We start from the raw sequence: 15,691 nt of genomic DNA, 5'->3' as shown, positions 1-15,691 counted from the left end.
TGGGGTGGGCCAGATCCTACATGGTCGTTGTGTCCAGACCACCTCATTCCTGCTCCACATATGAGCTAGATACGAGGGGTGTTGGACAGCAGGGTTTGAGGGGTCCGCTTGGATGACATTTTTGGGACTGGGAGGTGTCCAAGCTGTCCGCCCAGACATATGGGGGGTGGAGGGTCTGGTTCTGGCGCTCCATTAGAAAAGGAACTGTCACCCCTACAGAATAAGCTTGAGCCCACATGGAAGTGTACGATAAAAAGCTTGAGCTCACATGAGTTGTAGCTACTAAAACAAGATGAAAACAACCAATTCTAAGTCTCTCCCGGATCAAAATCACTATTTTGACCTTATTAACAAAGTTAAGTATGCTCTAACCCCATTTTGAATTTTTTGCATGATTTGACCCTCGATTCTACCGCCAAGCGGTGCTGGTAGGGTTAATGAGCTACCACCATGGTCAATGGCGGTAGCCCTTGGACGACGTTCGGTCCGTATAGCTGCTTACCATGCTAACATGGCAGAAGTCTACCATTGTCGCCCACATTGGCTACGGGTCAAATGGTACCTCCAAAGACGTCAGTGGTATGGCCTTAAGGCTACGTCCAACCGTGTTGGGCAGGGGCGGAGCTAGCTCCCAGCAACCCGAAACGATTGCCTAAGCTGCTCTAGCCATACTTCATCAAATAATACAAAGACACTAAGGTCAGTATTGTTAATTGGTGGAGCAAATGCTCGACAATGTTACCATGCATAGCCGCATAGGCTTTGTCGAGGCTCCTTGAGCTGGCCGGCTCCGTCACTGGTTGATGGTAGGGTCTTGAGGGTACCTTCAAAGCAGTGACAGAGCTTGGGCCAAATTCCTGGAGGAGTGGTGGGTTGGGGGGGGGGGGGGGGGGGGGGGTGGACAGATTTGCCTCACTACTTCAAAGGCGTCAACGGCAGGTCTCAAGACTACTTGCAAAGACGTCGATTGTAGGGTTTCAAGACTACCTCCAAAGATATTGATGGCAGGATCTCAAGGGTACCTCCAAAGACGTCGGAGGGTTATACATCTGCCATGTCAAAAGAATCAAAATGATCAGCGGACATGGTCCGAATGTGGATGAGGCTATCGCTACTCACCATGGCGGTAAGCCCGGTAACCATACCGCCTTCTTGACCGGCGGTAGGTTGAAGAGTCGGATCATGAAAACTTTAAAAACGAAATTACTTCATGGTAAACTCGTGATTATAAACATTAAAACAAACAGTGATTTTGGCCCCTCTCTCTCCCGGACCAGCTGAAGCCTCCTAGCCGCAAATACGCTCGACGACTTGACCCGTTGACTGGACATGGGTCCTCCACTCGTTGCTAGTACAGTATTTCTATCGCTGTCAGGTATCGGGTCCCTACCTCCATTCCAACAAAGGGTGACAGGACAGGTTCACATCGAGTGAAAAAGTAAATCCGCAATTCCCCAATCCGCATCGACTGGTAGCTGAAACTCCAAAAAGCCGCCACCCCCTACCTCCTGCGTTCGTCCTCCTGTCAGTCCGGCAGTGTCATCCAAGATCTAGCTCAGCTCAAGAGCCAGCCCAAGAAACCAGCTCAAGATCCCGGCAGGGTCAGCCACAGCCAGCCATGTGCTGCAGCGACTGCGGCTGCTACGACGCATTCTGCGACTGCTGCTGCCCCTGCGTCTCCTACGACGCGCGCGAGACCATCCTCTGCTGCGCGGCCTGCCTCGCCGTGCTCGCCGGCGTCGTCCTCTTCGCCGTCCTCCTCGCGGCCTACGGCTTCATCCGCCGCCCCGAGGTCGCCGTCGTCGACGCCTCCCTCACGCGGCTCGCGCTGGCCACGTCCCCCGCCACCGCCTTCGCCTACAACCTCTCGCTCACGCTCACCGTCCGGAACAAGAACTGGGCCATGAGCGTCAAGAACACGGAGCCGCTCGAGGCCGACTACAGCTTCGACGGCCAGCGCTTCGAGCGGGTCAGGCTCGCCGACGAGGGCTCCACGCACCCCGCCGGCAAGACCCAGGTGTACCACCTCGTCTCCGGCTCCGACGGCGCCTACGTTGCGCTCGGCAACGCCGGTGTCGCCGAGTTCAAGGAGGAGAACAAGACGGGGGTGTTCCAGGTGGAGGTGGCGCTGTCGGGCGAGGTCAGGTACCAGGCGCACTTCACCAAGTGCAAGGTCCTGGCCAAGTGCCCGCTCAAGCTGCAGCTCGCGCCGCCCGGCACGCCGGCCGTCGTCTTCCAGAAGGTCAAGTGCAAGCTCTCTCCGGCAGACAAGAACTGCTAGTGATTACTACGATTCGTGTCTTTCTTTCTCGTTTTTTCTTCAGTAGTGAAACAGTGATTTCTGTTGGTAGATTTTAACTGCAGGTAGATTGTCCCCATTGGTATGCACTTTTCTTCTGAATTTTCTTCCAGGTAGATTAGTGTTTCAGCAAAACAAAATCCATGAAAAATCCCTTGATTGTTCTTGTGGCCTACCATCTTGGCTATCTTGCTGAGCACACACTCCTAAGATCTTTTACCAGTTGGTTGCCAAAGGAAGCAAGCCAGAAAGTAAGTACTTATGCAGTTACTGTTATAAACGCCAACTTAATTAATGCAGTCCTCAAACCAAACGTCTACTCCCTAACAACAATTGCAAACATTTCAATCCTCTGTTCGAGGCTGAATGATGGATGTAGCGCATCGTCCAAAGCAAAGCAAATTTAGACGGAGTGTCATGTATACCTCTTTTAACCATAACACTCTGCACTTATGGATTCAGAAAAAAAAAATCATGAACGCAGGTCATGATAGAACATGTGAACTAGCAATAGAATCTACGCCTGTTAGTCAAGTTAGTATGATAATATGTCTTTCGTCCTGTTAGTCAAGTTCCAGGCAGCAACAATATCTCTTTAGGATAGTTAGGGTCTCTTACTTAAAACAAGGATCGAGAGTTCTGTTTTCCCATGAAAACATGACAGCTATTCAGTACTTATCTCATTACTGCCACTAAACATTGCCCAAATCAATGTATGGACTTATCAGATTTATCCATAATTTCACCAGTGTCACCATGACGGACAAGAAACTTAGTTTAGTTTCTAAACTATGCCTGCAAACCATTACATGAACAGATTTCTAATGTATGTTTGAGATGCAACAACGCAAATGTACAGTCCACTTGTCTGTTTAGAAACTCTGCTTCATCTAGCTTGTCAAAAACAGAATTCAATGTATTGCTCATAAGGCTTAACTGACAACTATATGGATGAAGCCATCAAATATTCCCCCCAATTAAAAGCATACAGAAATTGACTCAAAGTCAGCACACTTTGATTAATCTCTAACGGAAACAATAAGAAGAGCAACAATTAGGCACACACTCTGTTATCACAGACCAGTTAACTCACTAGGAGTTGGTCAAATGGCCCAAGCAGGCCCTCCAAAAGCTGCCCAGCCGGGCTGTGCACCCCAGCAGGCTACAGACATGAACTCGTCAAAACTCATCGGTGGAAAAGCCGAAGGGGACAAGTAAAAACCGGTTAGATGCCTTCTCCATCTCTCCACAGAGCCGGCCAGCCTTCGCACTCAAATCTGCTGCAACCTGGAACTTGGTGGCCATGTTTTGTTTTTGTAACGAAAACAGAGCCGGTTGACAAACTAACAACCGATAAAGAAGGAAAATCAAGGAACACAACAGTCATAAAACTGCAAAAACACATTTCTGCAAACATGCTGAATTATTATACAAGGCGTTCATCAGTTCTTAGCTTAGCACAGTTGACATGGATGACAATACAGTACGGATGGATCATAACAAGTACGGAGTACTACATAACACTGAAGGTGAAAATGCAAGTTTGTTTTAACAGCTTGATCTCCAATTACTTGTCACAAGCCAGTACATGACATTGAACGTGACTGCCAGTGCCGATAAAACTGCAGACACGCATTTCTCATCATCATGAAAGACAGAGGGGTACAACAAGGCATTCACCAGTGCCTGGCCTAGACAGGCGATCATGTTCTGTTTTGGCAATGAAACTAGGGAGTCTATCCTACCCGGAAGTCTAGGAAAAAAGAGAGAAGAATTTGCAACTCCACAGTCTGTATCCCTCACACCTACATGAGATCAAGTTCTAGATCGCACATAGGGCTGGCTGCTGTATCAGAAGGTAGGACACAGCATCAGAGGTAATTCACATTGCCATGGCTCTAAACTACAGAGGTTTTGACAGAAGAAACACAAGCCTAAACTTATGTGTCATCGCAAACTGCTCAGTTCTTAGCTACTCAGTGCCATCTGGGCGTAACAAGCCTCTTCAGATCTTCGTCTTCATCAGAGAAGTCGATCGTCTTGAGTGCACGCTCCCTTTCCCTCTCCGTGAGTGCTCATATCCGGGCCCTCTTAGCGAGGAAGTCATCATCGACCTCCACGTAGCCATCCTTGGCGTACTCACTGCGCACCCACGCCTGGAATTTTGAGAATTCCTCTGCAATTCTGTAGAACGCGCGTACAGCAGCATAGTATCCCACCTTCTCCTAATCCATCTCCTCTTCCGGCGAAAGAATCAGGTCAGGGTTTCGGAGCTTGCGAGCCTTGAAGTCAGCAGGGGCACGATCGACATGGATCACACGGTCAAGGATCCAAGCGATCTCCTCCTTGTTGAGTAAAAATGCATTGCCTAGTCTCTTCCATCAGATCGGTCTTTTGGTTGCATTGGGTAGAGCATGCACTTCTACATGGTATCAGAGCCAAGAGGTCTTGAGTTCAAGACCCGGCTGGCGCAATTAAATTGCAGCCCACTTTCGGTCCACGTTGAGGCCTGAGGGAGCCACACGTGAGGGGGAGTGTTGAGTAAAAATGCATTGCCTAGTCTCTTCCATCAGATCGGTCTTTTGGTTGCATTGGCTAGAGCATGCACTTCTACACTCCTGCGGCAGCCGCGTCGTCTTCTTCCCCGGAGCTGACTCGGCGTAGCAAGCCTTGAGGAACCCTAGCTCTCGAACTTTTTTTTTAGGCAACCTCCTCTTGAACTTTTTTTAAGCTGCTTTATTCAAATTAAAACATCAACGGAATACAAATAATGTCTTGACGACCACAAGCTAAACTAGTAGGCAAGCATATGCTTTTCAGTATTACAATCCCGTTTCTCATGGATAACTTCTGAATGAGGTAGCATCTGCAGCCTCGTCTTGATCTCCTCTGTAACAGCCTTGCTCTGGCCCAGAAATGTCATCTGAATATGCTTGACTATTGCAAGACAGTCTGTGGAGATCTACACTTGTTGGACGTTCAGGTCCAAAGCCAGGGAAATCCCCTCACTGCACGCCATTGCCTCCAAGGTTTCTGGAGCATTCATATCTTGTACAATCGGCTGTGGTTGTAGAAGATATGAAAACCTCCTCTCGAACTGAGGAGTATTTAACCAAAAAATACCACATTTCATGGAAACGTGTGTACAAACTACCACTTTACGATTTTGTTTTGAAAACTACCACTTTTTTCCTAATCGTTGCAAAAAACTATCACTTTTGAAAAATGAACAGTTTAGAAGATTTAGACACGTTTATGACAAGTGGGGCCACCCGTCAGGGCTGACGTGGCAGGAAAGTCAACACCGTGAGCGGCGTGTTCCAGACAACACTGCTGATGCTTCCAGCGGACATTTTGTCGAACAGCTCGCGCACGAGCGCCATGCGGCCCGAGGCGACGTGGGCGTGGAGGAGCGAGCACCAGGACAGCGCGTTGCGGTCGCGCATCTCCCGGAAGGCACGCGCGCGGCGTCGTCTGCGCGGGCGCACCTGGCATACATGGCGACGAGCGCGTTGCCGACGGGGAGCGGCGCGCAGGCCGTTGCGGAGGAGGCGGGCGTGCAGATGCGTGCCGGCGCCCGGCGAGCGGACGGCCGCCGCTGCGGAGAGCGCGGCGGTGAGGGAGAAGGTGTCCGGCGTGCCCATGCCGACGAAGAGCGCGAGGGCCGTGTGCGGCTAGCTGGCGCGGGCGTAGGCGGTGAGCATGGCGTTCCACGCGACGGCATCGCGGCGGGGCATTGCGTCGAACACGGCGCGCGCCGCGGCGGCGTCGCCGCCGCGGCCGCGGGAGGCGATCCTGGAGGTGGCGGCGGACAGGCCGGCGATGGCGGAGGGGGCGATCCTGCTGGTACCGAACCCCGCCCTCAACGATCTGCGCTTGCCGGAAGGGATCCTCATCCTGTTTCTCCGCCGGGATGTTCTGTCGGCTATGCTCCCGTCCGTTCGGCGCCGGCGCACAGCTCCACGCCCCCACCTGGACGTCTCCGGCGCCGCCCCCACCTGCAGCGTGGCGCGGTGCGCGGCCCTGTTGACCACGGCCGCGTTGCTCCGCTGTTGCCCTCCCCTTTCTTGCCACGCCAGCCCTGACGGGTGGGCCCCACTTGTCATAAATGTGTTTAAATCTTCTAAACTGGTCATTTTTCGAAAGTGATAGTTTTTTGTCATGGATTAGGAAAAAAGTGGTAGTTTTCGGGACAAAATCGTAAAGTGGTAGTTTGTAGGCACGTTTCCATGAAATGCGGTAGTTTTTTGTTAAATACTCCGAACTGGGGGAAGGACGAACCGGCGTAGGCAGAGTGCGAGTGGACTGGACGGACTAGCCGGGAGCCCGGGACAGCGGGAAGTCCTTCCCCATGGCCTGGCTCTCTCGTGTGGGCCGGCCCATATTGACCCGCTTCACAACCCTAAAGAATCCGCAGGGATGCGTCCTGTAAAAAAAGAGAGGAAATCATGCAAATCCATCCTGATAGATCAAATCCACCCTGAACTCTAAAACCAGATAGATCACCCGTTGAACTATGCAAAACCGGATAAATGTCACTCGCGAGTGGTTTTGCAAAGAATTAAAGGTGGTTTTCGTTCTAATGATGTTGCTTAGGCTGTAAATGATGCTGACTGGTTATCCAATGCAACAAACTTCAATGGCGGCCCGTCCTGACTAGGTCACCAAAGAAGAACTCGTTGGTGCATGGTCCTCGGTGGCAACGATCTCAACATCTGACCTGAATCTGGTGTGCATCGACATGGGTGATTTGTCTCAGGTTTTCTTTAGGAAGTCTTCGTGTTTGGTTTGAGGCGAACGAGGGGGTGGCATTGTCCCAATGTAGGAATCATGTCATCCCGACCCTTTCCCCGTTCCAATGGTGTGCTTATCTTCATCGGTGGGTCTTCCATGATTCGGTTGGTTTTGGTTTGGTGGTTGATCCATCAAGATTTAGTCGGCTTTCGTGGTCTTCGGAGTTTCTCACCGTTGTCGGTGTATCTGGTCTGCATCCACGACTTCCCAGCCGCTGCTTCCATAAACTCTTAGGTTTAAACAAGTTTGCTACGCTGAGGTGGAAACCCGGAGGCGGTATTGAGCTAAGCCCCGTTCGTCCCTGTCAAAACACACAATGACATCTGGGAACAGTTTGTCTGACACATTGCACACTAGCATACGTATGCTAGCACAATTCACGCACACGTATACACGCAACACACGTACACACGTACACATACACGCATCACATGATGCACACATGCATCACACACATACACACAACACACATACACGTACATATCACACAAGCGTCCAGTAGTCATTGAGACAAAAATATGAAAGGGACCACTTTTACAAAGACCTGCTAAAAATTTGGCAAATGGCCTTTGGGTTTGCAAATATGCAAAGTGAGAGGTCAGATTTAAAGTGTGTTTGTTTGGGCTCCTAAGAGTGGCTTCTACAACTTCTAGCTCAAAAAAGCTAGAGCCCAAACAAAGGGGTGAATTTTGGGCCGGCTCCATGCAGCGGTTCCTCGGAGCGTTCCGAGAAAACACTAGAGAAGCCGCAACTGAAAAATCGAGCTTCTGGCTCCAAACTGACATTTTACTCTTTTACCCTCCTCCAAACATCATATAAGAGCATCTCCACTAGGCTCCCCAAGAAGCCCCCCAGAGGCGCTTTTTCAGCGCCGGCGGGCGAAAAACTCTCCACTCGCGCCCCTACGACCTTAAAAAATGCCGGATTTGACAAAAAACAGAGCCGGCGGTACCAGGGCGATCCCAGGCCATCGGGGGGCTGTTGGGGGCGGAGAGAGAAGATTTTGCATGTCAATGGCCCACTGTCAGCCTCTCACTCGTCTCTTCATACTTTTCCTCCCGGTCCCCACCCACGTGCCCACATACTCGCCCCCCCCCCCTGCTAGTCACGACCGCCTCCTCGCCGCACGCCGGCCTCTACCTCCTCCGCCGCCCTCTGCTCACACAGCTCCGTCGCGCCGCCCTATTGACAGCGCGCCACCGTCGCCGCCCTGCTCGTCGCGCGCCGGCCAAGCTGCCCATCGTGTCTTCTTGCCTTCACGGAGGAGGAGCGCGCGGCCGCGCGTCGCCGGGGCGGGGTGTGGCCGGGACGGCCCGCGCCCGCGCCCGCCTCTGCGTGGCCGGGGCGGAGCTCGCTCGCGCCCGCCGGGGCGTGGCCGGGGCGGAGCTCGCCCGCGCTCGCCTGGGTGTGGCCGGGACGGCCCGCGCCCGCCTCTGCGTGGCCGGGCATGCACAGGCAGCAGCAGCCGGACGGGTGTGCTCGGCACCATGGTCCGGGGTGCCACAGCACCGCGCCCAGGTCTTCTCGGCGGCGTCGAACGCGACGGCAGGGTAGGGAGGGCGCGGGCCACGCAGAACGGGATCACGGGGGCGCTATCGAGGCCGCACACGAGGAGCATGGGCGCGCCGAGCTCGAGCAGCGCGTCTCCGGCGGCGGCGAAGACGACCGGCGCCCACAACGCGCGCCTCGACCTGCTCGCGGCCAAGGGGCTCAAGGTCAACGTCAAGGCCCAGACGGGCGCGACCTGCTCTAGCTGCGCGACGAGGAGGTAGTCGGACGCCGCCGCGGGCAAGATGCTCGACGAAATGCCGCTCTGTTCGTGGGAGTCCAACACTGCTCGTGGGGATGCAACGAGTGGAAAATTTTCGCCCCTCAGGTCAAAATTTTCGCCGGCAGGCCCCCAAGGGGCGAAAAAAAATGCCTCCTGGGGGGGGGGGGGGGGGCAAACGGCTGGAGATACTCTAACGCTCAAATTGCCCATATCGGCCTGTTTCTTCTGCTAGCCTATTGTCCGACACCTTATACAAAGCTTTGTAAAGAATATTGGTGGGGAGGGCGGAGCGCTTATACAAAGGCTGTTGGAAAAGGAGATTCAAAAAGGCTGTTGAAAAAGATTTTCTGGCCAAGACTGTTAAAATAGTAAATGAGGGCAAATATAAAAATGTTCTTGGAGATAATTTTACAGGACAGAGCACCTTGTTCATCACAAAGTTTACTAGATCATCGAAGGCGCGCGTTGCCGCGCCCATCCAATTTTACATTATATTGATAGGAATTGATGACGTAAAAAAATAAAATTTCTATGAAGTGTCTCCTCAAAGTAGTGCATGTTGGCGCGCCTGTCTCATTTTACGGTAAAAATGCAATTTGCATACGAAATTTTCTGAAGACAAAAAAATGCAGTCATGAAAAAGATAACGAGATTCTTAATTAAGTAAGAAAGGGTAATATGTAATCTGTAGCTATGATGTAGTGAACTTCTTATTCATCGCGCTAATGTCCACCTGAAGTCCAGAGTCTCACACGCATTACAAATTTCGAGCCACGTCAGCATCAGCCAGATGTTGGATTGAGTACAAAATTTGTTCCAGTCGGAGTTTGAACGATTAAGAATTTAAGATTTAAAACATCACACCTTGGTTCCGCTCTGCATAAGTTTCTGCAGCACCTTGAGCCGCTCATTTTGTTCATTTCTCTATGTTTCTCACGACAAGACAAATACTTCAGATTAGTATTCAGACTTCGTGAGCACAACCGCAGACGTGGAGGTCAGGAAAGTGCACATGAACTGGTTGCTGGGGAAGAGACAGGAGCGGACGTGCATCGAGGAGAAGATCAGGTTTCCAAATGCATTTGAAGATGTGCATGTTTGGATTTGGATAGTCCATGATGCTGCACAACCAGTTTATTAAAAGGCAGCTTAGTAGTCTGAAAGAAACATTCTTAACAAAAAGCATGAAGAAATGGTGAACTTATATTGACCGTCAGAAAGTAATCACTAAATAACTTGTAAGCCAACTACTCATGTGATACAAGTCATACAGAAATATTTAGTGCATCCAAATTCAAACTCATACTGAAATGGAGACGCGTCATATTTGTAACTTGTCTTTCTGAAAACTGATGCATAGTGAAGTCAAATACTGTAGTGATGCAATTTTGTAGACAGCATTCAGAAAAACAGAATCGAGTCCAATAGTTCACATATCTGAACATCTATGAACCAAGAGAAACACACCTAAATTATAGGATTGGTACTGACCTGACTTTCACCAATAATTCAGAGTATGAAAAAACAACACATCTCACGCACACCTAATTCTAACTACGTTGGAGAGGATGAAAATTTCGACTCCCAAACACATATTTTATATTCCTCGTTGAGTTCAGGGCATGTAGGCAAGTACTGACATATGATTTTACCGATAGAAATTAATAAGAGTCAAATTAACACTCAGCCCACAAATCATCAACTTGAAAGCAGTGCTTCACCTTGCAATCAAGCAGAACCAGCAAAGAGCAAACCCACCGTAAGCAAGTTCCAACGAGCTTAAAAACCTGCATTCATTTGGGAGCAAAAAGAACAGTCCAAGTAAGAAAATGGACATGCATAAGTTTGGGGAAAAGGAGAAGGAACTATGTCAGACAGGCGGCGGGGAAGACGAGTAGAATTAGTTGGAGCTCGTTGAGAAGATGTTTGAGGAGGGGAATGGACAAACTGCAGCAGAACGGATTATATGGAGGCACGTACAGTAAAGACAGAGTATGAATCGACGATGTAACTGACCTGCAATTACTGGAGGACTCGAGCGGCGCATACCATTACCAGTAATGGCATGTAGTAGAAACTGCGATTTAATTACGGAATCCCGACAAACGAACTCGAATCGACAGGAGATGATTCCATGCTCGTGCCACCGCCTCGCCCTCGCCCCCACCTTTCTTCACCCGCATTGTCCGCCTCCGTTGATCCCCTTGCGCACCTCGCATCCAATCGCGCGCTGGAGCGCATCAGCTGGAGCCAGATCCTCTGGTCGATCCCAACGCGCGCATCGATGCCTCCCGCACTTCCGGTCGATCCAATCGAGCGACCCATCGGGACTGGATGGGCGCGGTCGCTCCCCGCTTCAGCTTCAGCGAGGCGAAACACTGGACCTCTTTAGCGAAGCCTGGAATGGGCCCAGTTAACCATAGGGCTCCGTTTAGGCCTCTGGAGCAGCAGCCCATAAGACAGCTGGCCCACTATTTACCAGACACGGGATAGATTGGCTTAACCCAGAGATCCGACGGCCAGATCGCGAAAACGGACGGTCAAAAACTCAAATCGCTGTGAGGGCTCGGTTTAGTCTCAGTTTTACTGTCCTTAATAACTCACATGGCCACTAAACCTACAAGGTTCTGAACGCCTAGCACTGCATGGCGAAAACTAATCCGGTAATTTTCCTCACATGTAATGAACAACAAATAAAACGTTGCATGACCTATCTGGGCAGCATGATCTTTTTTTTTTTGAAAAGAAGGATGACCCCGACCTCTCTGCATCTGGGAGATGCATGCAACCACTTTATTAATTATTCAGAAAGACCTTACAAAATAATACATTAATATGTCTGAAGCCACCATTTTAGCAATATCTGTAGCTACTTCTATCCAATGATGCAGAAAGTGTGAGTCAAATACCCAGACCTCTCACCTAGCCTAACATCTAAAGTCGAAGGCCCCGACCAAGCGACATACCGGGTCTGGGGCACAAACCGGTCGGACGCACTCTCATAGGCCATCGCCGCTGTCTTCCATCAACCCATCTTCAGAACAGGTACTGACGCATCGACCTTGCTCGGCCTGCCGTCGACGCCCCCATGGTGCTAGACAACGTCTCCTCCCTACACACATTCATCATCACGCATCCGTCGCTGAGACTTTGTTGCGCCTCGCCACCTAGACTCCACGACGTCGATGCGTCACCGGGAACGCCGCTCCACTGCAGATGCCGTCCACTGGTCCCTCGAGCCTATGCACACCTCCAAGAATGACGCCCTCAAGAGGGGTACGGCACCTGAGTGTCGCCGTTATTCGATCGACTGATCTAGGGTTTCCCTCGAAGGTAGCGGATAGGGGTCTAGAGCTTCTCCATGACGATGCCTTCAAGAAGAGGATGACACAGAGAAACGCCGCCATCGCTGACCTTAGCAACGTGCCAATAGTAGAGTTTCCCCCCGGATCCGCTCGAGGACCCTGCATTCAGCATCGTGTGCACGGGACCGTCAGCGATCACCGCCGCCGCGCATGGAACAGGCCGCACCGGCCAGATCAGACCAGACCGGAGACCAGGCCCACCATGCCGCCGCCGCAGTTTCGATCGGACCCGCCGCCGCAGCGGGCACACAACCAGCGTACAACGGGACACCCCCACCGCGTTGTCCCGATGAGGACGCTGCCACCATGAGCCGCCAGTCCTCGTGACCGCCTGACATGACCGCCCCGCACGGGCCCTCCCGAGGTGCGAAGAACAGGGCCCCGCTACCGGCCACCGCGAGGGGCTTTGCCCCGACGGCCCCGGCCGGCGGCGAGGGTGGGGAAGGTGGTGAGGAGGCGAGGGGAAGGAGATGGGCGTCGCCGCCCGAGTTGCCCACGGGGGGATGACACGGGGGCCCATCTCTATTTACAGCGGGAGCAGCCGGACAGCATGAGCTAGCCTCATCTACTCATCTGCACACACTCATTATAGACTCTAGGCTGTGTTTGGTTGAGCTGCAGATTCTTTAAAAGCTGCTGTGAGCTGTGAGCTGTGAAAAAGCTGCTGTGAACGTTTTCCCAACCCCTCTTGTTTAAATAACCTAATGGCCTATTCCCCTTTTCAACCTCTTCTCTCAATATTTCAATGAGTTTCTTGAGATGGGCATCATCCCACACCGCCTTCTCAGTCATACTTCAATAAAGCAATATGAGAAAAGCACGTATCAAGAATAATGCATTACATAATAGCAGCAAGTACTCAAATAGTATGTACAAGTAGCAAACATAATATCTATGTACAAGAAATTTTTGTGAATGTTGTTTGCTGTCTTTTTAGATGGCATGTCATGCAAGCTTATACATCACAAAAAAATAGGTATATCATGTTCAGCTTCTGTACATATCATGTATACAAGCAATTAAACATTACATAAATAAATTGTGCAAAAAATTCAAAGGAAACCTAAACAGGGAGGGTGAGGAGGAAGGAGAGGGGGAGGAGCAGGGAATTGGGGAGAGGGCTAGGAGGACTGAGGCCGGTGAGCTGGCGCCGCCGTCCGGCGGACGGACCTAGGCCGCCGGGAACAGGTGGGCCGGAAGGGGCGAGCAGGGAGGAGGATAGACGAAGGATGGATAAAGTGTGGAGGAGGGAGGAGGGAGGAGGGACTTGGGGGTACTAGGAGTGGCCGGTGCGCCGGCGAGGATGGCCGGCCGGAGCAGGGCCGCCGGGAACAGCAAGGGGAGGGAGGAGCATGGAGGAGGGAGGAGGTTGTAGAAATTTTACCTTGGAACGGAGCGGGCGGCAGCGGAGGTTCGCCGGAGCAGGCGGCGGCGGAGGATCGCCGGAGCCGGCGGCGTTGGCGGGCGGTGGCGGCGGCCAACCCTAGATCGATCTGTTGCTTCGTTCCTGCCTTCTGCGAGAGTTGAGAAGAAGAGATTGAACAGGTATGACTTGGGAGTGGCATTGGTGGGTAAATACCATCAATTATTATGGGGACAGCTGAAAGTGGTTGGTTTAGAAGCCGTAAAAGTTGGGGGTACCTCAGCTGTGAAATTTATACTACGTAAAAGCTACAGATTATTAGAAGCTACTTCGATAATTTATCCCTTTGGTTAGCTTTTAGCTTCTAAAAAGCAGAAGTTGGGACAATCTGTCCAACCAAACACAGCCTTAGCAGAGTGAGAATCGGATTCAGCTTGGCGAGTACTACGCGCCGGTCGACAGGCCCAAATTTGGGCCGGTCACCCTGCAGCCACCCGATTGGGCCGCGTACAGCCGTAGGATCTGGCCATCCCCTCCCAATTTGCTTCCGCAGGCTGCACGTGCTCAACATGGCAGAGCGCCACCCCCCTCCCCGCGCTCGCCACAAGTAACGTCTGCTCGTCGTCGTGGACGTGGCCGACGAGCACCAGCAAAAAATTGGCTGTCCTTCGTCGTGGACGTGGTCGTCGAGGACGGGCCTGCCCTTCGCCGCCGGGATTGCAACACGGCTGTCGGTGGATCACACGGCGTGGTCACCATAGATGTAGCTTTGACGACTGCTGGTTCCAGCCCTCGGGTGCATGGTTGCAATAATTCTCGCATCACCGGCTCCGGCTGCCGCAGTCGTCCAATTAGCACCATCGTGTTCCTAGCAAAAAATCATAGCAAATATAAAATCTCGACGGTCAGTTGAAGCAAAAAAATTGCCTGGTTCCAGCAAAAAAAGATACACCAGCAAACTCCAACAATTGTTCGATGCAGCAAATGAACTAGCCGGAATCTTAGCGAGCAAAAGACTCAGTGGTCAGTTGAAACAAAAAAATTGGCTGGTTCCAACTAGAATTTACCAAGGTTACAACAAAAAAGACATATCAACAAACTCAAACAAAAATCCAATGTAGCAAATGAACTAGCCGGTTCCAACAAAAAAAACCCACATGTTCCATCAAAAAGTAAAGCCGCCGATGAGTGCGCGTTCTGGTTCCAGCAAAAGTGGAAGCTGGTTCCAGCTCGTAGCCTTGCTGGTTGCAGCAAACACCTACGCCGGTTTGAACAAAAGTGTTGGCTGGTCCCTCACGCATCGCCGCACGACTCCATCGCAACATCTTTGCCGCGCCGCCGCTGAGGGTTTGCCCCCAAAGTATCTCTGTCACGCCAGCAAAACGCACGCACGGGGGTTGTAGCAAAACGCACGCCATGGCATCTCTGTCGCGGCGCCGTCGGTGATTCGCCCACAATGCAACGCCGCGTTCGTCGCCGCCGCACGACAACAGGGATCGGAGGTTGTTGGCGAAAAAGGAAACATAACGAGTGGTGGGGAATGAAGTAAGCGATGCGAGCGAAGGGATAACGTTGCGTCCAAAGCGGTGGTAGACCCTGTCAGCGTGGACGCGTGTGAGAGTTTGAGGATGAAAAGTGAGCGTCCGATCTGGACGCATCACATGACACGCATGAGACCGGCCCAAAGCTTCGGTCGGTGCGCCGTGTACAGACATTTCCCATTCAGTTTCCATTTTCTTTCTTTCTTATTAGGCAGTCAGATTACTACTCCTATTTTGTTTTTGAGCGTGTTCGATTACCATATATGGCAAGGAGTGTTTTTTCTATATGGCGAACCACCTGAAAATTGCAGCACTTTCGAACGCCCGCAGAGTCGTCAGACTGTGATCGCCCGGTCCAAATTATCTCCCGTCAGTTCCCTTTGATCCAACCACCCTGATACGTCTATTTTGCATCATGTTTTTCTACTGTTATTTATATTTTTTTTGTCATTATTTCATTTTATGATGCAATTCTAATGCCTTTTATCTCTTAATTTTCTTACATGAAGAGGGAAATTACCGCAGCTGGAATTCTGGACCTAAAAGAGCTACAACAGA

At 51.4% G+C, this 15,691-nt stretch overlaps 1 protein-coding gene and 1 long non-coding RNA gene across 2 annotated transcripts; one reads left to right on the top strand and one right to left on the bottom strand.

Annotated features, from left to right (window-relative positions):
• Nucleotides 1-1,430: 1,430 nt before the first annotated feature.
• Nucleotides 1,431-2,465, top strand: LOC123050178 (NDR1/HIN1-like protein 3). The gene has a single exon (XM_044473011.1). The coding sequence runs from the start codon at nucleotides 1,619-1,621 to the stop codon at nucleotides 2,279-2,281; it is 663 nt and encodes a 220-aa protein (XP_044328946.1). The 5' UTR covers nucleotides 1,431-1,618; the 3' UTR covers nucleotides 2,282-2,465.
• Nucleotides 2,466-9,590: 7,125 nt separating this feature from the next.
• On the bottom strand, nucleotides 9,591-11,212 carry LOC123050177 (uncharacterized). Its single transcript, XR_006423723.1, has 3 exons — nucleotides 10,881-11,212; nucleotides 10,586-10,651; nucleotides 9,591-9,985 (listed from the first exon to the last, which is right to left on the bottom strand). It is a non-coding gene; the product is annotated as an uncharacterized lncRNA (long non-coding RNA).
• Between the last annotated feature and the right edge of the window lie 4,479 nt (nucleotides 11,213-15,691).

Source organism: Triticum aestivum, chromosome 2D (assembly GCF_018294505.1).
Source record: "Triticum aestivum cultivar Chinese Spring chromosome 2D, IWGSC CS RefSeq v2.1, whole genome shotgun sequence".
NCBI lineage: Eukaryota > Viridiplantae > Streptophyta > Magnoliopsida > Poales > Poaceae > Triticum > Triticum aestivum.
Note: the sequence above shows the minus strand (reverse complement) of the source record. Positions and strands in the feature narration are given on the sequence as shown.

Bases quoted from the DNA above. Each gene is read 5' to 3' on its own strand.
- LOC123050178 (XM_044473011.1), top strand. From the start codon at position 1,619: ATGTGCTGCAGCGACTGCGGCTGCTACGACGCATTCTGCGACTGCTGC.